General features: G+C 35.3%; 1 protein-coding gene and 1 pseudogene across 3 annotated transcripts in view; both read left to right on the top strand.

Moving 5' to 3' along the window:
* USP34 (ubiquitin specific peptidase 34) overlaps nucleotides 1-22,376 on the top strand; it is a 244,806-nt gene that overhangs the window by 96,847 nt on the left and 125,583 nt on the right. For all 3 annotated transcript variants that reach the window (XM_072768505.1, XM_072768504.1, XM_072768507.1), the window contains exons 11-16: nucleotides 14,593-14,718; nucleotides 14,894-15,023; nucleotides 15,677-15,712; nucleotides 16,035-16,165; nucleotides 16,643-17,253; nucleotides 19,554-19,768. In XM_072768505.1, the coding sequence (XP_072624606.1) occupies nucleotides 14,593-14,718; nucleotides 14,894-15,023; nucleotides 15,677-15,712; nucleotides 16,035-16,165; nucleotides 16,643-17,253; nucleotides 19,554-19,768 (1,249 nt within the window). The remainder of the gene's footprint in view (nucleotides 1-14,592; nucleotides 14,719-14,893; nucleotides 15,024-15,676; nucleotides 15,713-16,034; nucleotides 16,166-16,642; nucleotides 17,254-19,553; nucleotides 19,769-22,376) is intronic.
* Nucleotides 7,268-7,357, top strand: LOC140600586 (U6 spliceosomal RNA; annotated as a pseudogene).

Here is a 22,376-nt window from a genome sequence, read left to right as displayed (position 1 = left end):
TACAAACAATGCCAAAGTAAATTGTAACATGTTAATTTCATCCATGTGCAAAATTATTATGTAGGATAAATCTTTTAAGGAGAATTATTAAGCATCTGTTTGGTTTACATGTGGTACATAATGGTACGATAATGCCTCCTCATCTTCCTCAATACATTGTGCCCTACACTACTTGATATTTGCTAAACTGATGGGTGAAATGTATATTTTAAATTTGCATTTTGTTTATGTGAATTACATTGCAAATCTTGTGTTTAAGAGCCATTTTTGTTTCCTTTGCTGAGAATCTCTGTTAATATTCTTTGTTACTTAGCAGTGATTTTACTTGTTCTTTTTTGTAGGAGACCTTTATATATCAGTGAAATTGGAGTTGAGTCTGTGTTAAGAGTTATGACTATTTTTCTACTTTGATGTTGTCTTTTGGTTAAGGTGGTTTTTGCTGTTCAGTTTCATGTTTGTGGTTTTAAACTTGTGGTTGAATTTTTTTTATGGCCTGTGGATTTTGTCTTATGGTTTGAAATGCCTTTTCCAGTCCACAGTTATAAGAAAGTTCTCCTTTATTTCCTTCCTGTACATTTTATGTTTTAATTTTATGTTTTAGTCTTTTTTAAAAAAGATTTTGAGAGAGAGCAAGAGCGAGAACATGAGTGAGGAGTGGTACAGAGGAGCAGAGGAAGAAGGAGAAGCAGACTCCCTGCTGAGCAGAGAGCCCGATGTGGGGCTCCATCCCAGGACCCTGGGATCATGACCTGAGCCAAAGGCATTCACTTAACTGACTGAGCCACCCAGGCACCCCTATATTTTAGTCTTTGATCCATTTGGAATTTTTCTTGGTTCAAGGTTTCATGTACCTAACTTTTAACCCCATTTTTTTTGCTATGTAGTTGTCCCTGTTCCACTTGTTCAGTAGTTCTTTTCCTTATTGAATTGACATACCAGTTTTATTTTGATGAGGTCAATTTTTGGAGTCTGTAGATTGACCTATCAGTATAGGCAGTCATGATCTGTATACCAGGGATTGGTAGACTTTTTTGGCTTGGTAAACAAAGTTTTTGGGCCGGCCACTTCATTTTGTAAATATTTTTGCAACATAGCCTTGCACGTTCTTTTGCATATTGCCTGTAGCTACTTCCATACTGTAGTGGCAGAGTATAGTACTTGTTGTAGAGACCTTATCACTTTCAATCCTAATATATTTACTGTCTAGTCCTTTAAGAAAACATTTGCTGATTGTGGGTTTATACTAATGTCTTTACCTTTTTTTTGTTGGTTTTTGGTAGTATTGGTATCTGTCAGGGCTGGTTCTTTTTTATACATTTTTAAAGAATTTTTCTGTTTTCTCATGTTTTAGCACTGACTTATTTAAAAATACTGTGTGTGTGTTTTTTTTTTTTTAAAGATTTAATTTATTCATGAGAGACACAGAGAGGCAGAGACATAGGTTGAGGTAGAAGCAGGCTCCTTGTGGGGAGCCTGATGCGGGAGTTGATCCCAGGACTATGGGATCTCAACCTGAGGTGAAGGCAGACGGTCAACAATTGAGCCATCCAGGCGCCTCTCTTTAAAAATACTATAATCGTAATTGTAATAATGATGAAATTGAAGAGAACTAAAGTTGTCTTCTTATCTAAAGCTTAAACTATTATTTTTTTGCTTAAACTATTTTTTTGTGTGAGATTCAATTTAAAGTTACTTGTCTATAAATTTTATGTTAAGCTTATTGTTAGAATTTAAGTTACATTTATTATTGCTATGATAATAGCCATTTCTCCCATTATGTTTTTCTTTCTTCCATTATAGTTGATTACTGCGTATATTCATAAACTTTTTATATAAACATTTTCAGATTTTTGATAATAATTGTATGCCTTGAGACCTTATGTCTTTGGTTGTGCTAATTTTTAACACTTTTTTTACTTCCTGTATTTGATATTGTATATTTATACATGAATGTCATTTCAATAAATTAAAGAAGCACTTTTCTGTTTCAGAACAAAGGAAAATTTTCTTTCGTAATTTTCTGAAAATGTTAACTTATTTTAGTAGATTTAAAATTTTTATTTTGTTCACAGTAAAACTAGAAAAAGAGAACAATGATACATTAAGTAATACAGAATAAATAGCTAGGAATAGTGGAACATTCTTTATTGAAACTGAAGTTAATCAAATTGATCATAGATAGTATGGCCTATTAAAAGTTTTAGCATTTTGCCCTAGCAAGAATTTAAAGTAACCTCGGAAGGGAATAATTAAATATTGGTATATTATCTGTGAGAGCAAAAATTTAAAAATATCTGTAAGAGATTATATAAAATAAGTGTATCTTAAGGGTTAATTTAATTGAGTCTGCAGTTCATTACTACTTTACTTCTGAAACTACCACAGATTTAGAATGACTAGGAATTTTTACATTTTGAGTTTTTAAAAATTTGAGCACTAAATATAATTAATTTCAGAGTGTCTTGGTCTGGTTAGTTTCATGCAGTGTCACCTGAGTCTTTTTTTTCTTCTGTCTGGAGCAAGTTTTTGAGCTCACTGCTCACCTGAGATACACAGACACACACACATACACACACACACACGGTTCACCCATAGTAATTGGATTGGCTGCTGCTGTTTTCATTGTTTGTATCTTAGCTCTTACACTGGAATCCAAGGAGAAAATAGACAAAGGTGACAAATGGATTTGAAATTGATAGAAAAAGAAGTGTTTGTAAATATTTGAAAAATGCTTATATTTGTAATTAAATGTAAGTTCAAATAATGTAATGGCATTTTCATGTATTGGTTAGTTCCTATTATGTTTAGTAATGCATTATATTGACCAGAGTGTGGTATAACTTTTGGGAAGCAATATAGCAGTTCTATTTCTGGTAACTTATTCTGTAAATACATGTACATGAAGATGTTCTGGTACAGCATTGACTATACTAGCAGATACAGAATGTCATTGTAAGGACCACTTAAATGAGTTTTGGGAAATTCATATAATAGAATGCTTTGTAGCCATGAGAAGGATTAAAGGTACTATATTATGTTCGTGTGGAATAATATATAAGAAATAGTTTCACTGGGGATCCCTGGGTGGCTCAGCGGTTTAGCGCCTGTCTTTGGCCCGGGGCGCGATCCTGGAGTCCCGGGATCGAGTCTCACGTCGGGTTCCCGGCATGGAGCCTGCTTCTCCCTCCTCCTGTGTCTCTGCCCCCCCCCCATCATAAATATAAATATAAATATAAATAAATAAATAAATAAATAAATAAATCTTAAAAAAAAAAGGAAACATCATTTAAAAAAAAAAAGAAATAGTTTCACTAAACACTGCGTAGGTAATAGATCTTTTATTGAGAGAAAATCCCAAGTACACAGTGTATTCTCCCAATGTATATTTGAACAATTATAAAAAGAGGATGTGTGTGTGTATACACACACACACACACGCACTTTGTACTTATGAATGCCTGGAACTATTTGGAAAAATAAGAAATTTTAATAGATTTGTTTCTGGGCAAGTGGCCTAGGATAGATGGAAGACTTCATTTTTATTGTCTATACTTATGTAAACTTTGAAACTTTCGCATGTGTATATTAGTTTTTCAGTAAATACAGGACTAGTATATAAAGTTAAAGCAAATATTTTGACCTTTAAATGATTCTATACCATTTAAAGTTACTGTTCTGGTTTGATTAGATTACCTTTTTTCCCTCTACACACCTTTTCACCATAAAATGTTTTAGACATAGGACATCAAAAATGCCTTCAGAATTCTTGCACTCTTGGAATTAATGTTTTCCAAGTTTGACGAATACTTGCATAAATGCACGGAAATTACTGATATAAGATAATTTTATCTTAAAATGGAGCTAATTTGGGGGGTAGATCTTTGTGTCAATGACAAAAGTCAGATCTCTAGGATTTAGAAGGACTTAAGTGTCTTCTGATTTAGATATGCATTATGTACGTAATTGTTATTAGTTTCTCAGAAGGATTAGTGATAACTAATTTTAGATGCACTGTTCTATATTCTAGTGGTTATTAGCTTCTGCATGTGTATTTATATATACATTTAGGTTACTGCTTTATGAGACATTGCATACTACTAGCTTGTGCTGTTATTACTCTACTTGAGTTAGAATTTGGGCACTGTAGGGATCCCTGGGTGGCGCAGCGGTTTGGCGCCTGCCTTTGGCCCAGGGCGCAATCCCGGAGACCTGGGATCGAATCCCACATCGGGCTCCCGGTGCATGGAGCCTGGTTCTCCCTCTGCTTGTGTCTCTGCCTCTCTCTCTCTCTCTCTCTGTGACTATCGTAAAAAAAAAAAAAAAAAAAAAAAAAAAAAAAAAATTAGAATTTGGGCACTGTAGTATCCTTCTGTGTTATAGCTTAAGATTTCAATTCTTTGCTTCCTGCCGTTTTAGGAGCTTTTAATATGAGCTGTGCTTTTTTTTTTTTTTTTTATGTTGTTGGATGTCTTCATATATACCTTTGTTACCCATTCATATTTAAGAAAGATAACTAAGGGGACGCCTGAGTGGCTCAGCGGTTGAGCCTCTGCCTTTGGCTCAGGGCATGATCCTGGGATCCGGGATCGAGTCCCACATAAGGCTTCCCTGTGGTGAACCTGCTTGCTTCTCCCTTTGCCTGTGTCTCTGCCTTTCTCTCTGTGTCTTTCATGAATAAATAAATAAATCTTAAAAAAAAAAAAAAGATGTCTAGGTATTCTTGGATGTTGTGAAGTCTTTTTTTTTTTTAATGTTGTCTCAGATGGGACTCCTGTTTTGCACCATTTTCTAGGGTAGTAATGGTAAAACAACTTACACTTTTCTCATTAGATTCACTAGCCTTTTTGCCTGTGGAACTTATAAATAAGAGTGAAAAGGGATACCATTATCAGTGCTTGAAAACTATGGCTTTATACAATTTTTTATCCAGGGGAGAGTTCTGGTGTGTGGGTAGAGTACATAAGTTGTCTGTATTTTTCTGACTGGTTGATGACTGACAAATACATTTATTAAGAGTATTCAGGGAAATCCTGTTTTTATTTCCATACCTCCTGCTGTCCATCAGATCTAGTTCTCTGAGTCCAGTATCTTCCCCAGTTATATTGGGAAGGTTAACTTATTTCCTCTGCTGCTCACTCACAAATTACCCTGAGCTACACCTTTCTCTACCTGTACACTTTAAAATATATTCCCTTCATTTTAGTCTTTGAAAAGTTTGTTGAAAAAAAAAAAAAAGTTTGTTGTAATCTAGTTATCTATTTACTCATTTTCTTTATGGGTTTCTTTTCATTCTAAAATACAGTAATGATTGATTCACTTCTAGAAAAGATGAGAGAATTCTCACCATTTCTTTTCTCATTTTCTGTGTTTCTGTTTTTACTTTATTTGTACCTTATCAAATTATATGTTTTAAATTTTACATTAGAACCATAATTTCTATAGTTGTTAAGGGCTAATTTTGTCTTTAGGTATATGACTCACTACCAGTCCATTTTCTTCATTACTGTTTCTCTCATCGAGGATTAATGAATATTTATTCCTGTGGATTTCACTGAGTAGCCTTTGTTTTCCCTAAAGAGAAATTTGTGCATGGTCTATTCTGGGTTACTACACACTTGAGATGTCTCTTTTCTTTGTACTTGAAGTGTTTGACTGAATGTAAGATACCGAAGCTACTTCTCAGAACTTTGTAGTAGATATGATTAGTAGTTGATTGTTCTCTGAACAGCTTTTTAAATTTTTTTGCTTTTGTTTTTAATATTTTATGTAGATATGTATATATCCCACCATTTCTTTTTAAAGTTTATTTTTTAGTAATACCTACTACACCCAATGTGGGGCTTGAACTCATGACCCTGAGATCAAGAGTCACATGCTTCTGATTGATCCAGCCAGGTGCTATTATCCCACTATTTTTTATTGGCAGAATTTTTCTCTCATGCTGTTTTTCGTGTGTTAAGTAATCATTGATGTGTTTTTGTTTTGTTTTAATTTTAACTTGTTTTGAGTTTTGGGATGATGCCTTTTAACACATATAATTACCTTTTCTCCTATTTTTGTTTTTAATTTTTTTATTGTGGTACAAATATATATGTTAACATAAAATTTACCACTTTAACCATTCATAACTGTACAGTTCAGTGGCATTAAATACATTTAGTGTAGTATAACTATCACCAGAGTCTGTATCCAAAATTTTGACACTATCTCCAGCAAAGACTCTGTACCCATGAAACAATGTCAGTTTTTCCCTCTCCCAAGCCTTTGGTTTCTTCCATTCTGCATTCTATCTATATGAATATGCCTATTCTAGGTACCTCAAGTAGAATCATAAAATATTTACTAATAATTAAATTTGAATATTTAAAGTCAATTTAAATAAATATGACTAAATATTCCATTGTTTGCATATACTACGTTTAGTATATTCATTTTTTTAAAAAAATTTATTTGAGAGAGAGGAAAAGAATGTGTGGGGAGGGACAGAGGGAGAGAATCTCCAAGCAGCTTGATGCCACAACCTATGAGATCTCTACCTGAGCTGAAACCAAGAGTCAGGTGCTCAACTGACCAAGCCATACAGGCATCCCTAGTATATTCATTTCTACATTCATGGACATTTGATTTGCTTCTTCCTCTTGGCTATTTATTATAAGTAGTGCTTTTATGAATGTAAATGTACAGGCATACATATGAGTCCCTGCTTTCAGTTCTTCTGCATATATATGCTTAGGGTTAGAACTGCTGGGTCATAGGGGTGTCTGGGTGGCTTTATCAGTTCAGTTTCTGACTCTTGATTTTGTCTTGGGTCATGATCTCAGGGTTGTAAGATTGAGCTCTGCATTGGGTCAGCACTGGGAATGAACTCTGCTTGGGATCCCCCTTTGCCCCCTGAGGGTTCATGCTCTCTTTCTCTTAGGAAAAAAAAAATTGCTGTGCCATATGGTAATTGTCTAATCTGAGTTACTATCAAACTTTGTTGATAGTGACTGTAGTATTTTACATCCCACCCAGAATAGAAGGGGATTCCCATTCCCATCCTTGCCAACACTTGTTATTTGCCTTTAAAAAAAAAAATTGGGGCAGTCCTGATGGCCCAGCGGTTTGGTGCTGCCTTCAGCCCAGGGTGTGATCCTGGAGAGCCAGATCGAGGCCCACATTGGGCTCTCTGCATGGAGCCTGCTTCTCTCCCTCTCCCTCCGCCTCTGTCTCTGCCTCTCTCTGTCTGTCATGAATAAATAAATAAAATCTTTAAAAAATAATTTAGGTGCTTTCTTCAGCAGCACATATACTAAAATGATTGGCATAGCCCTTGCGCAGGGATGACATGCAAATATGTGAAAGGTTCCTTATTTATTTATTGATTGATTGAAATGTTCCATATTTAAAATAAATAAGTAGATAGGTGGATAAATATTTAGTCATCCTAGTAGTGTGGTGATAGCTCATTGTGGTTTTAATTTGCATTTATTTGCATTTCCTAATGACTAATGACTGGAAACACTTTCATGGGCTTATTGGCCATTTGTATATCTTTTTTTTGAGGAATGTGTACTCACGACCTTTTTCCTTTTTTGTATTCTGTTGTTTTAGAAGTCTTTTTGGTCAAGTTTAACAGTACTTTTTACTTTCTGGATATTAATCCCTTATCGGATATATAATTTACATATGGTTTCTCCGACTCTGAGTTTTCTTTTGTTTTCTTTGAAATATCCTTAGATTCTGAGGTGCCTGGCTGGCTCAGTTGGTAGACCATGGGATTCTTGATTTCGGGGATGGTGAGATCAAGCCCCACCTTGGTAATAGAGCTTACTTAAAATAATGATCTAAGTATCTTTAGATGCACAGAAAGTCTTAATATTTTTTTTTTTTTTTTTTAAACTTTTTTTTTTTTTAATTTTTATTTATTTTTGATAGTCACACAGAGAGAGAGAGAGAGAGAGGCAGAGACATAGGCAGAGGGAGAAGCAGGCTCCATGCACCAGGAGCCCGATATGGGATTCGATCCCGGGTCTCCAGGATCGCGCCCTGGGCCAAAGGCAGGCGCTAAACCGCTGCGCCACCCAGGGATCCCGAAAGTCTTAATTTTGATGAATTTCAACTATTCATTGTGTTACCTGTGTTTTTGGTGTCTTAGTGATGAGACCATTGCAAAATCAAATGAAGGTTCTCCCCAGTGTTTTCTTAGCAGAGTTTTATGTATTTATGTCCTGAGTTTAGGTCTCTTATCCATTTAGAGTTGATCTTTGTGTATGTATAGTGTAAGATAAATATATACCTTCATTTTTCAGTTTGTGAATATTCATTTTTCTCAGCACCTTTTGTTGAAGAGGCTATCCTTTCTCCATTGAATAATCTTGGCACTGTTGTTGAAAATCAGTTGACCATTCATGTGAAAGTTTATTTCTGGGTGTTATACTCTGTTGGTCTACTATCCGTCCTTCTGCTAAAACCTACTTTTCTTGTAAGTTTCACAGATTTTTGTTTGTTGTTGCTGTTGTTGTTTTTGAAGATTGTTTTTGCTTTTAGAACTCCTTGCAGTTCCCTGTGAATTTGGGGCTTTTCCATTTCTAACCAAAAAGGATCTTGGAATTTTGAAGGGATTGTGTTGAATCTGTAAATCACTTTGGGTAGTAGTTTTTTTTTTTTTTTATGGTAGGCACACAGTGAGAGAGAGAGAGGCAGAGACATAGGCAGAGGGAGAAGCAGGCTCCATGCACCGGGAGCCCGACGTGGGATTCGATCCCGGGTCTCCAGGATCGCGCCCTGGGCCAAAGGCAGGCGCCAATCCGCTGCGCCACCCAGGGATCCCCTTGGTAGTATTAACGTTAAGTCTTCTATCCATGAAAGAGAGGTGTCTTCTCATTTTTTTAAACCCTAATTTCCTTCAGTCTTTTGTAGTTTTTTTCAGTACAGAAATATTTTACCTTTAAAAAAATTATTTGAGAGAGAGAGAGCATGAGCAGGGGAAGGGGCAGAGACAGAGACAGAGGGAGAGAAGGAGAGAAGGAGAGAAGTGGACTCCCCGCTGAGTGTAGAGCTGGACATGCGGCCCAGTCCCAGGGCCTTGAGATCATGATCTGAGCCGAAGTAAGACACTTAACTGACTGAGCCACTCAGGTGCCCTTCACTTCTTTTGTGAGATTCATTTTTAAGTACAGTTGATCCTTGAACAACACAGGTTTTTAAACTGCCTGTGTCCACATACATGTAGTTTGTTTGTTTTTAGTAAGTACAGTATACCACTGTAAGTATATTTTCGCCTCAACTTTTCTTAATATTTTCTTTATTTTAAGAGTACAGTATATATTAGATATACAAAATATGTATTAATTATTTTTTATCGGTATACTGGTTAAAGGTACTGGTTTATGTTACTGGTTAGACTTACGGTCAGCAGTAGGCTTTTGATAGTTACGTTTTGGGGAGTCAAGGTTATATTCTGCTTTTTGACTACACGGGGGATCATTGCCCCAAACCTCTGGGTTGTTCAAGGATCAGTTGTATTTTATTCTTTGTATGCTATTATAAATGGAATTGATACCCTAAATCCTTGTCAGATAATTCATTGTTGATACATGAAAACATAGTTGAATTTTGCTTGTTGATCTGTACTGTTACAGTGTCTATTTGATTTTTCTTTTAGCTCTACTAGCTATTTATGTACAGGTTTTCTGTATATAGGATTGTGTTATTTTTCAGTAGTTTTACATCTTTTCTAATTTGGATACATTAATTTTCTTTTGTGGGGGATGGAGTCTAATAACTCTGGCTAGAATTTCAGTATAGTGTTGAATAGCAATGGTAAATATGAGTGTCCTTATCTCATATCAGATCCTAGGGGAAAATCAGTCATTTATCATTGAGTATGCTGTTGGCTGTGCAGTTTTCATAAATATCCTTTATCATGTTGAAGAGTTTCTTAGTTCTGAGAATTTTTATCATGAAGGAGTGTTGGATTTTGTCCGATGGTTTTTTTTGGCATCAATTAAGATGACCATGTGGCTTTTTTCTCATTGATTAATATGTATTAGAGTAATTCTTTTTTTGAACCATGTTTGCATTCCTGGGATAAATCTTACTTGGTCGTAGTGAATAGTCCTTTTGGTAAAGTCTTAGATTTGATTTGTTAATAGTTTCTGGAAGACTTTTTTGTCATTTATGAGATACTGTGTAGTAATTTTCTATTCTTATGAAGATTGGGTCTCCTAGGACGAATTTGGTATTTCCTTCTGTTCAATTTTTTTGGGAGGGTTTGTGAAGGATTGGTGTTAATTATTTATTATATGTTTGTTAGGATTCTCCAGTTAAGCCATGCATTATATATATTTCCTTGTTGAGAGTTTAATTTCTGATTCAATCTCTTTATTATAGGGCCTACTGACTTTTTTTTTTATTTCTTCTTGAGTCAATGTAGGTAGTTGGCAAGAAATTCGTCCCTATTTTCTAGGTTATCTAATTTTTTGGTGTACTATTGTTCATAGTATTCTCTCTCTCTCTCTCTCTTTTTTTTTTTTTTTTTTAGAAGATTTTATTTATTTATTAATGAGAGACACAGAGAGAGAGAGAGGCTAAGACACAGGCAGAGGGAGAAGCAGAGGGAGAAGCAAGCTCCAGGCAGGGAGCCTGACCTGAGACTCGATTCCGGGTCTCCAGGATCAGGCCCTGAGCTGAAGATGGCGCTAAACCGCCGAGCCACCAGGGCTGCCCTGTTCATAGTATTCTCTTAAGTTTTTTGAATCTGTAAGTTTGGCAGTAATATCCCACTTGCATTTCTGATTTTTTTTTTTTTTTTAGCTATTTATGTCTTCTCCCTCTTTTCATTCTAGCTAAATGTTTGTCTTTTAGAAGAACCAACTATATTGGTTTTGTTTTCTCAATTGTTTTTCTAATCTGTATTTTATATATCTTTGCTCCTTTGATCTTTATTTCTGTTCTTTTAGCTTTGGGTTATAAAGTATAATTATTATATCTTGTATTGAACCTTTTATAAGTAAATTATATCACTTTTTGTTAATATTTAAAAAACACTGTAGGAAAAAGGAAACCATGTAAGTTTACCCTCTGAACCATTTTTAAGTACTAATAGTAACTATATTCATATTGTTGTATAACAGGTCTCTAAAACATTTTCTTCTTACAAAACTGTACTCATTGAAGAACAAAGGGGCACCTGTTGGTAAAGTATGTGACTCTTGATCTTGAGGTTATAAGTTTGAACCTCATACTGGGCATAGAGTTTACTTAAAAATTAAATAAAAAAATCCAGTAAATCATTGAACCACCATCAACTTCCTTGTTCTCCTTATTCACAGCTCCTGAAAGCCACCATATTACTGTTCTATCATTTTGACTCTATATATTTTATTAGTGGAATCCTATAGTATGTGTCCTACTGTGACTAGCTTATCTCATTCAGCATAATGTCTTCATGGTTCACCCATGTTGTAGCATGTGACAGGATTGCCATTCCTATAAGGCTGAATTAGAACCCACTGAATATAAATGCCACAATCATTTGTTGATGGACCTTTAGTTTGCTTTTTGCTTTCATCTTTTGACTGTCCAGTGAATATAGGTGTGCAAGTATCTTTTTGAAATTTTACTTTTATTTACTTATTTATGTGTATATGTATGTTTATAATCTCTATGCCCACTGTGGGGCTCAAACTCATGACCCCAGGATCAAGAGTTGCATCCTCTTCTGAATGAGCCATCCAGGCCCCCCCTGAAATCCTACTTTTAACTCTTTTGGATATATACCCAGAAGTGGGATTGTTGGGTAATGTGGTAAGTCTCTTTTTTGTCTAGTAACCTTTCAAAAATTTAAAGACTATCTTGTTTGATTTTATTATTGTCAGCCCAGCTCTCTTTTGCTTATTTGCACAGAATATCTTTTTCCATTCTTTAACTTTTAGCCTATTATGTCTTTGGATATATATTGTGTTTCTTGTAGACCACATACAGTTGTATCATGTATGTGTGTATATATATTTATATACATATGTTTTGTTTAGATTTTGTTTCTAGAGAGAGAATGAGGTAGAGCATGACTGTGTGAGTAGGCGGAGGAGCAGAGGGAGAGGGACAAGCAGATTCCCAGCTAATAAGCACGGAGCCTGATGTGGGGCTTGAACTCAGGACTCTGAGATTATGATCTGAGTCAACATCAAGAGTTGGATGCTTAACCACCTGAGCCACCCAACTGCCCTGAAACCATTTATATCTAAAGTAATTCCTTGGGGAGCCTGAGTGGCTCAGTTGATTGGGCGTCTACCTCTGGTGCAGGTCATAATTCCAGACTTCTGGGAGCAAGCTCCACGTCAGGCTCTTTGCTCAGCAGGGAGTGTGCATCTCCCTTTCCCTGCTGCTCTGTTTACTTCTGTGTGCTCTCTCTTTCTCTGTCAGATAGTCTTTAAAAAAAATTCCTCAAAGAGTGATTTATTTCTGCCATTTTTCTGTTTCTTTTCTATATGTCTTATAGTGATTTTGTCCATCATTTTTTTTATGGCCTTTTGTTGTTTCTAGTTGATTTTGTTTGTTTGTTTGTAGTTTGGATTCCCTTTCTCATTTCTTTTTTGGTATATTCTATAGATAATTTGTGTTTAACATGAAAATTACATTTAATATCTTGAGATTGTTATAGTCTAATTTGAATTTGTCAACTTAAGTAGTACACAAAAATTATCCTCCTGTATAACTCCTTCTCCCTCAGTTTTTTTATTCATGCAACAGATATCAGCTTTATACATTGTGTGCCCAGTTACGTAGATTAGTAATAATTCTTTTTGCTTTTGTCTTTGAAATCATATAGCAAATAAAAGGTGGAGTTACAAATGAAAACAATACTAGCTTTTAATTACCTAGGTATTTATCAGAGGTCTTTATTTTGTCACTGTTTAGCTTCTTTTCATTTCATTCTGAAGGACTTCTTTAGCATTTCTGGCAGTGCCAGTCTAGTTGTAGTAAACTCCTTTAGCTTTTGTTTATCTGGGAATGTATTAATTTCTTCCTGATAGGACAGTTTTGCCAATTAAAGAATTATCAACTAAAGGTTTTCTTTCAGCCCTTATCATCCCACTTCCTTTAGTTATCAAAGTTTTTAATTAGAAATTAGCTGATACTCTATTGAATATCTCTTGTAAGTGGTGGGTTGCTTATCTCTGTTTTCAGTATTATTTTACTGTCTTTGTTAACAGTTTGATTATAATAAGGTTGGTCTAGGTCTCTTTGAGTTTACTTGGATTTGTTGAACTTGGATTTGTAGATTCATGTCTTCTATCAAATTAAGATGTTTTTCAGCCACTATTTCTTAATATATACTTTAAAAAAATAAATAATTTAGTCATAAGAGACCGAGAGGCAGAGACACAGGCAGAGGGAGAAACAGGCTCCTTGCAGGGAGCCTGATGCAGGACTTGGTCCTGGGACTCCAGCATCATGCCCTGGGCCGAAGGCAGGTGCTAAACTGCTGAGCCACTGAGGCATCCCTATATTTCATCTTTTATGTCAAAATTAGGTTGTGCATATTTACTCTGATATAACAGAAGAGAGTTCAGATCATTTTTGCCTGAAAAATAAAAGGTTAGTGTTTTTGAATAGAGAAATGTACATTTTCTGATATAATTTTTATGAATCGAAGATAAACTTGATACCTCAGATTTTTACTTTTGGAACTCTCAGTTTGGTAATTACTGGCTTATTTGTTGCATATCTCGATTTTGTAGTTTGTAGCTTTATGGCTACAAAAGACATTTTACACGATGTAGTATTTAGTAGTCACTCGTAAATGTTATACTCTCTCTCTCTCACACACACACTCTCTCTCTCTCTCTCTCTCTCTCTCTCTCACTCAATCACTCACTCACTCACTCACTCACTCACTCACTCAAGATAGACACCCAGAGCTTGAGCAGAGGTATAGGGAGAAGAAGGCTCCACACTGAGAAGGGAGCCTGATGCCAGGCCTGATCCCAGGACCCTGGCATTATGGCCTGAGCCAAAGGCAGATACTTAACTGACTGAGCCACTCAGGCACCCCTTTCTCTCATAATTAATCTGTGTAGTATAAGAAAGGAGACTCTTTGTCTCTTAGTTTATTAGTATATAGACCTTTATTTTAAGGGAGTTTCTATTGTGTACTCTAGTAAAATGAACATCTTATATGAATATTTCATAACCGTTTAATGTAAGAAATATAGTACACTTAAGATAGTAGCTTGGTTAGTTCTAATTGCAATTTATTATTTTATTTGTGACAGCTTATGTTTTAATATAGTTCTTATTTTGTTTTTAGCTCAGTGATACATATATAAATTTAATTGGAATCCTCTATACTTGGATCATGGACTTCCTTCTTGTTGGAAAATTAAGCTTGTGGTTAGTTTGAATAAGATATAGTTTTGCTTGAGTGGAATTTTACTTTCACATTTTGTGTATTGCCATTTATGACACTTGGTAATTAGCATTTTCCCAACATATTAAAAAATATTAACTGTTCCAACTGCTTTCTTTTAAACTGCAGGACTTTTTGGTGTCAGCTTATTTATAGTATAATTAGTTTTGATTATTGTCTCTACCTTTATTTTCTAGTTGAAACATTGTAGTCGTTATATCCATGACTTGTTTCCTTCACTCATCAAGAATCTGGATCCAGTACCACTTAGACATCTCCTTAATCTGGTCTCAGCTCTTGAGCCAAGTGTTCATACTGAGCAGGTAATATGTTCAAACCATAATGGTAAGGTTTGTTTTGTTTTTTTTTTTTTTAAGTGAAAATTTGTGATTCAGGTAACTTAATTTGTAGGTTATTACTGTTGGCATTTCATTTAGGCAAAAGGATATTAAATTTGTTTTGAAACACTAATTTCAATCTCTCTCTCTTTTTTTAAAGACATTGTACTTGGCATCAATGTTAATTAAAGCATTATGGAATAATGCACTAGCTGCTAAGGCTCAGCTGTCTAAACAGAGTTCCTTTGCATCTTTATTAAATACTAATCTTCCTATTGGAAATAAGAAAGGTTAGTAAAGTGTAATGTATTTTTTATAAAGTAAATTTTCTAAAGTTTATCATTCAAATTTGAAGTAATTTCTGTTCAGTATTAACTTCAAAATAAGTTTGAAATGGGATTTATCTTGTTTGTGAAAGGGCTAATAAATTGGAGTTAGCTAATGTTTTTGGTTTACCCTTTAAATAAAGAACAGTAATGAAGTTGTAGTAGTTAGTAGATTTTCTCTCATTAGTGTTCTTCCCTTGGTAGGGGGCAGTTGTTTCATAACAGCTTTGGAGCTTTTGATTAGAAAACAGATAACATGCTTTTAGAAATAATTTTGAGAGCACAGCATAATGGCACATTTCTGTGTTTTCTACCACTTCAGGTGTTTTGTGTGTGCTTTTCTATGTATAGCTTTCCAGGGCTTTTTAAAACCATACCACCTTTACCCCATTTTTTTTTTTTTTTTTTAAATCTCCTGACATCATATACTACGCATTTCTTAGGATTTTCTAGTCAGTCACCTACAACTACTGCAGGTGTTAGGGACTTCAGTTATTTCAGGTTCCTAAGTCTGTATCTTGTTGTTATGTAATAATAATAAGAACAATTGATAATCTGTTCCAAAGAAGCTTAGTCACTTAGAATATTTCCCTCCTGTTTTTTTCATTTTCCTTCAGAGGAAGAAGAGCTCAGGAGAGCAGCTCCATCACCTTGTAAGTTGAGCCTTAGAAAATGCATGGCAAGATGATGTGTGTTTAGATTTCACAGTCGTCTAGAATTAATTTTACATATTTATTTCAAAGCCATGAAGTTTTTTCTTGAGCAGATACAAACCCTTAACTGGTTTTCCATTTTACTTTCAATTGAGATCATGTTTATTCTCTTTAGAAATAATTGGCAAATGTTAACATATTTCCAGATTATGTTTTGGACTATTTAGAGTACAGCTTTTGTAAATAATCAGATTATTATGTCATTCTGATAAAGCCATGTTAATTCAAATAGGAGTAAAAACAAAAGATCTATTTAATACAGGGTCACCTGCAGCTAGTCCTCAAAGCAGTGATAACAGTGATACCCATCAGAGTGGAGGCAGTGACATTGAAATGGATGAGCAACTTATTAATAGAACGAAACATGTGCAACAACGACTTTCAGACACAGAGGTATGAAAACAGCCCCCCCCCACTTTAACAAGATTTTTGGATTTGGGGGTTTCTGCCATGTACATCATTTTTTTTTTTAAGATTTTATTTATTTATTCATGAGAGACACAGAGCGAGGGAGAGAGGCAGAGACACAGGCAGAGGGAGAAGCAAGGCTTCCTGCAAGGAGCCCAATGTGGGACTCGAACCCAGATCCCCAGATCACACCCTGAGCCGGAGGCAGACTCTGAACCACTGAGCCACTCAGGCATCCCTATGTACATCCTTTGAACTGGGAATATAAACGTCCATATTCAGACCTTTCTTGTAAATAGTTACTATTGAGGTTAAGTTTTTGTTGGTGTTTTTAATTCTTTTTGTATTTCTTAAAGGGCTATGTCAAGATTGTGGCAGCCTTTAAATAGTACAATGTGTTAATGTCAGTTACTTTTTTACTAGTTTAAATGTTTATTTAAATCTGTTTCTTTGTAAATACAGGAATCCATGCAGGGAAGTTCTGATGAAACTGCCAACAGTGGTGAAGATGGAAGCAGTGGTCCTGGTAGCAGTAGTGGGCATAGTGATGGATCTAGCAATGAGGTGAATTCTAGCCATGCCAGCCAGTCAGCTGGGAGCCCTGGCAGTGAGGTACAGTCAGAAGACATTGCAGATATTGAAGCCCTTAAAGAAGATGATGAAGATGATGATCATGGTCATAATCCGACTAAAAGCAGTTGTGGTACAGATCTTCGGAACAGAAAGTTAGAAAGTCAAGCAGGCATTTGCTTAGGGGATTCCCAAGGCCCATCAGAAAGAAGTGGGACAAGCAATGGAACAGGAAAGGACCTGGTTTTTAACACTGAGTCAATGCCTTCAGTAGATAATCGTATACGAATGCTAGATGCCTGTTCACACTCTGAAGACCCAGAACATGATATTTCAGGGGAAATGAATGCTGCTCATATAGCACAAGCATCTCAGGAATCTTGTATTACACGCACTGGGGACTTTCTTGGGGAGACTATTGGGAATGAGTTATTTAATTGTCGGCAGTTTATTGGTCCACAGCATCACCACCACCACCACCACCACCATCACCACCATGATGGGTAAGTTTCCTTAAAAATAGATAATATTGGGGTGTCTGGCTGGCTCATTTGGTTAGAGCACATGCCTCTTGGTCTCAGGGTTGTGAGTTTAAGCCCCATGTTGGGTACAGAGATTATCTAAAAAAAAAAATCTTTAAAAAGAATAAAGCTTATATTTCCTTTAGGGAAGCAATTACAGCTTGTATTCATTCAATTAGAATATATTCTAGATTAGTGCTAATAGGAATATAATGTAAATTCACATCCATGCTGCAAGTATGTAATTGCTAGTTTGCTTCTGAGCATGTTTTAAAAAGCAAAATGAAATAGGTGACATTAATTTTAAATATAAATTTATTTAAAGCAGTAATTTCTAAAGTATCTCCACATGTAAATCAGTGTAAAAACAAGATATTTTTCTTTCTTTTGTATTAAGGCTTCAATATTCTGTGTATGTTTTATATTTATAGCACATCTTTGTTTAGACCAGCCACTTTTCAATGTGTGGAGTGACCACATCTGGCTAGTGGCTATCATATTGGACAACACAGATCTAGATCTTCAGCTACTTGTAATAATTGCCTAAAAGCAGACATAAAATTGCTTGTGGAAACTTCCATTAACGTGTGATCATGAAAAGTGAAATTTTACACACATACTAATTTCAGGGTACTAATAAGGATGAAGCCTTAACATAAAGCTTTTTGATTATATGTAAAATATATTTATAATTAAAAGTAAGTGGTTCTGTCACTAGGTGTTACAAATGTTGAGCAAAGTACTTAATTTTTCTGTCAGTCTTTTTCTCATCTATAAAATAGGAACAATAGTACTTACCTCTTGGGTTTCAATGTGAACATTTTATGGGCTGATAAGATTGGAACATAACAAAAGCTCAATAAATGTTAGCTGCTATTTATTGCTGTCATTATAAGTAGTAATATTTGAATTGATGATGATAAAATATAAATATGTGGATTATCAGGATGAATTTTTTTGGACTTGACAATTTGCCAGGCTTTTCAGAATTCAGTATGCTTGTTTGGAAGAACCACATGTCCATATATATTAATACTATATTTCTTTTGCCTTTATTTCTTATTACTAACCCATTTGAGTTTAAGATACCATCTTTCAATCTTGGCAGTGTTGACATTCTGGGTCAGAAAATTCTGTGTTTTGAATTTACAGCAATCTGAATGAATTGTAGGATACTTAGCATCATCCCTAATCTCACTCTCTCTCTAGATGCCAGCAGTACCTCCCAAGTTTTGATAACCAAAAGTATCTCTAAACGCTGCCCAGTGTTGTCCCCCTGAAGACCAAAATCACCTGTGACTGAGAATCAGTGGTTTATAGTCTGACATTATACATATACACGTTCGAAGTTCTTCCCAGGACAGCTCAGGGGCAGACAAAGCAATTAGTTTGTTAAACTGAGGTCAGATACATGCATTTTGACACATTGCAATTCTTTAAGTTTTCATACCTGCAGCAGTTCCCTGCTTTACAATGCCTTGAATGATTAAATTTTTCATTTCATTTTAGCACTTCACATAGTCTCTTTGTAAGGTACCACTTGTGAAACTCTAATCCTGACCTTTTCTTTTTTTTTTTTCTTTTTTTTTCTTTTTTGTTTGCCATCTTTAAAATACCCAATATGATAGGTTTCAGAAGCAAATGCTGGTGTGCCTGGGTGGCCAGTTATTTGGGATCTGACTCTTGATTTCAGCTTGGGTTATGATCTCAGGGTTGTGAGATCAAGCCTGGCGTTGGGCTCTGGGCTTAGTGGCAAGTCCGCTGGAGATCTTTCTCTCCCTCTGTCCCTTCTGCTTGCATGTGTGTGCGCTCTCAAATTTTTTTTTTAAAGTGAGTGGTTAATAGGTATTTATTGTTTTAATAGATGTTTGTATCATATAAAATTCTCCTGGCTAATAACTACATCTAGATTGTAGCCTTAAATTGAAGTATTTTCCTGGTAGTAACTTCATTTGATTCTACAGTTGTAAGAATTTTAATGATTCACATTGTGATTTGAGTTGATAAAATAATTATGTAACAGTGAGTCAACGGATCTCTAAAATTACTCTTTGAGTTTGTTTTTGTGAAGTACGTTGATGGGTCAGACATTATGTGGGTATATTGTATAATGTATAGTTCTGACAATGTGGGCTTCTTAGTTTTGGTAAAACTTATAATATTGTTACAAAAGAAATGTGGATTTGTTTTAGACTCTGATGTAACTTGTACTGAATATTTTGAAAGATAGTTTTTGTGATTTACAAGGTGTGTTTAACTTTGTGCTTTTCTCTGTGTTATAGGCATATGGTTGATGATATGCTAAGTGCAGATGATGTCAGTTGCAGTAGCTCCCAGGTCAGTGCAAAATCAGAAAAAAATATGGCTGATTTTGATGGTGAAGAATCTGGGTGTGAAGAGGAACTAGTTCAGATTAATTCACATGCAGAGCTAACATCTCATCTCCAACAACATCTTCCCAATTTAGCCTCTATTTACCATGAACATCTTAGTCAAGGTAAGGTTCCATAGTAAGTAAAATATATTACTTTCTTTAAAACAGAAGAGCAATTTATACTCTTAAAAGGATTTAACATTTAATGATACGTAAATATTTTTGCCAGGTAACTTTCATGTGGTTAGTTTTCTTTCCTAGGGAATGAAGTTTTATGAATACTCTATCATGAATATAAAGGATGCATTTCCATCAAGAGATATTTAGCTAGGAAAGGAAATAATATAGGGATCCCTGGGTGGCGCAGCGGTTTAGCGCCTGCCTTTGGCCCAGGGCGCGATCCTGGAGACCCGGGATCGAATCCCACGTCGGGCTCCCGGTGCATGGAGCCTGCTTCTCCCTCTGCCTGTGTCTCTGCCTCTCTCTCTCTCTCTCTGTGACTATCATAAATAAATAAAAATTTAAAAAAAAAAAAAAAAAAAAAAAAAAAAAAAAAAGAAAGGAAATAATATATATAAAATTATGACTGCATTTTAGAAAATACATGGCTGTTTTAAGTTGTATATTTAGAAATCTCAGGAGCCTAATTGAGATTACACAGGGTCCTACATTGTATGAGTCCATTTATGTATAATGTCTAGCGTAGTCAAATTTGTAGAGAATAGAAAGTACAATAGTGGTTGCCTGGGGTTAGGGGGAAATATCGGAGAGATAACTGCTAAAGGGCGAGGTGTTCCATCTGGAGTGATGGAATTGTTGAAAAAAAAGATGGTTTTAATCACTTCAAATCAATCTAAAAAAAGTAATAGGATATGACCATACTTGGAAGAATGGAGGTTAGAGGAGTTAAAGAATAATAGAACAAAGAAGAGGAAAGAGAGGCAAATTAAGAGGGAAATACAGTTTTAGAATTAACATTTTAAAGGTCCAGCCTCCTGAAACTAATGGAACATTGTGTGTCAGGTATACTTAAAACAAAACCAACAAAAAACGGATATATATATACATTAAAAAAAATAAAGGTCCAACTTCATGCTTTGTAAGGTACTATCAGCACCACTACTCTAGGAAATGGGTTTTGGGATGCCAGTACACTACAGACTGAGTAAACCTGATGGATTAAGTTTATGCTGAAAAGCCGTGATCAAATTTAGAGATTCATCCTGTGGACTTTGGCAACAACTTACTGATTTCAAATGTTACTTGTGCATAATATAGATTAGGATACCTTGACTTTTTTATTGTCTTATTGTATTTACTAAATTTTCACCACTATTTTTAATCATTTTTCCCTTTTATTTAGTATTACATGTATTTTTTAGTATATGAAGTGAGAAATTGAGCAGAATTATTATGTGTATTAATGCTCTCCAAGTCTACTTTGTAATACTGTATACTATAAAGAACTGTTTAAAATGGGCCTGGATGGCTCAGTCCGTTGAGCGTCTAACTTGTTTTTGCTCAGGTCATAATCTCAGGATTGTGAGATCAAATACTGTGTTGGGGTTCTGTGTGGAGTTTGCTTAAATTCTTCCCTATATCTCCCCATCTGCCCCTCCTCCTACTCCTGCAAGTGTTCACTTTCCCTCTTAAAATCTTTAAATAAAAATTGATAAAGTTTAGAATAGTTAAAAGAAGATACAGAAAATTGGTCAGTAAATACATGAGAATGATACTATCTCTGGTTACCTGGGAAATGCCAATACCACAATGCAGTACCACTACATACCTACTGGAATGGGTAAAATTAACCGACTGAGCCACCCAGACACCCCTGGAATGGGTAAAATTAAACACTAATCATATTAAATGACACTAAGGATGTAGAGCAACTGGAACTCTCCATTGCTGTTGAGGAGTATAAAACAATACAGCCAATTTGGAGAACTATTTTACCAGTTTCTTATAAAGTTGAACTTGTATTCTTCATATGACTCAGCAATTCCTATCCTAGGTATTTACCTGAGAAATGAAAACACATGCCCACAAAAAGATTTGTACGTTGAACGTTCATACCTGTGCTGCTTATAAGAACCTCACCTGGAATTAACTGGTAGATTAACAAATTATAGTATGTTCACATCGTGTATTAGTACTCATCAATAAAAAGGAAAGAACTACTAATACATGCAGCACAATGGATAAATATCAAAAACATCAAATGATGTTTTTGATCTAAGCAAATGAAGCTACCAGAGAGTAGTACATACTATTTATCCCTTGTAGATAGTAATGGCTGAAATCTACTTAATGATTACTGAAGATTTGGTGGTAGGGAATGATTGTAAAAGGTCCAAAGGAAATTTTGGGGGTTAATAGAAATGTTCTATATCTTGCTTATGTGTTTATATTTTAATAAAATTAGTTTAAAACTAAATGCCCAGGGGATCCCTGGGTGGTGCAGTGGTTTAGCGCCTGCCTTTGGCCCAGGGCGCGATCCTGGAGACCCGGGATCGAATCCCACGTCGGGCTCCCAGTGCATGGAGCCTGCTTCTCCCTCTGCCTGTGTCTCTGCCTCTCTCTCTCTCTCTCTCACTGTGTGCCTATCATAAATAAATAAAATAAAAAAAAATTAAAAAAAAATAAAAATAAATGCCCAAACCAACAAAACCTCTAAAAGATAAGCCAAAGATTGGGAAAAATATTTACAAATCCTATATCTAATAAAGGG

Source organism: Canis lupus, chromosome 11, assembly GCF_048164855.1.
Source record: "Canis lupus baileyi chromosome 11, mCanLup2.hap1, whole genome shotgun sequence".
NCBI lineage: Eukaryota > Metazoa > Chordata > Mammalia > Carnivora > Canidae > Canis > Canis lupus.
This window is presented reverse-complemented; position numbering and strand designations above follow the sequence as displayed.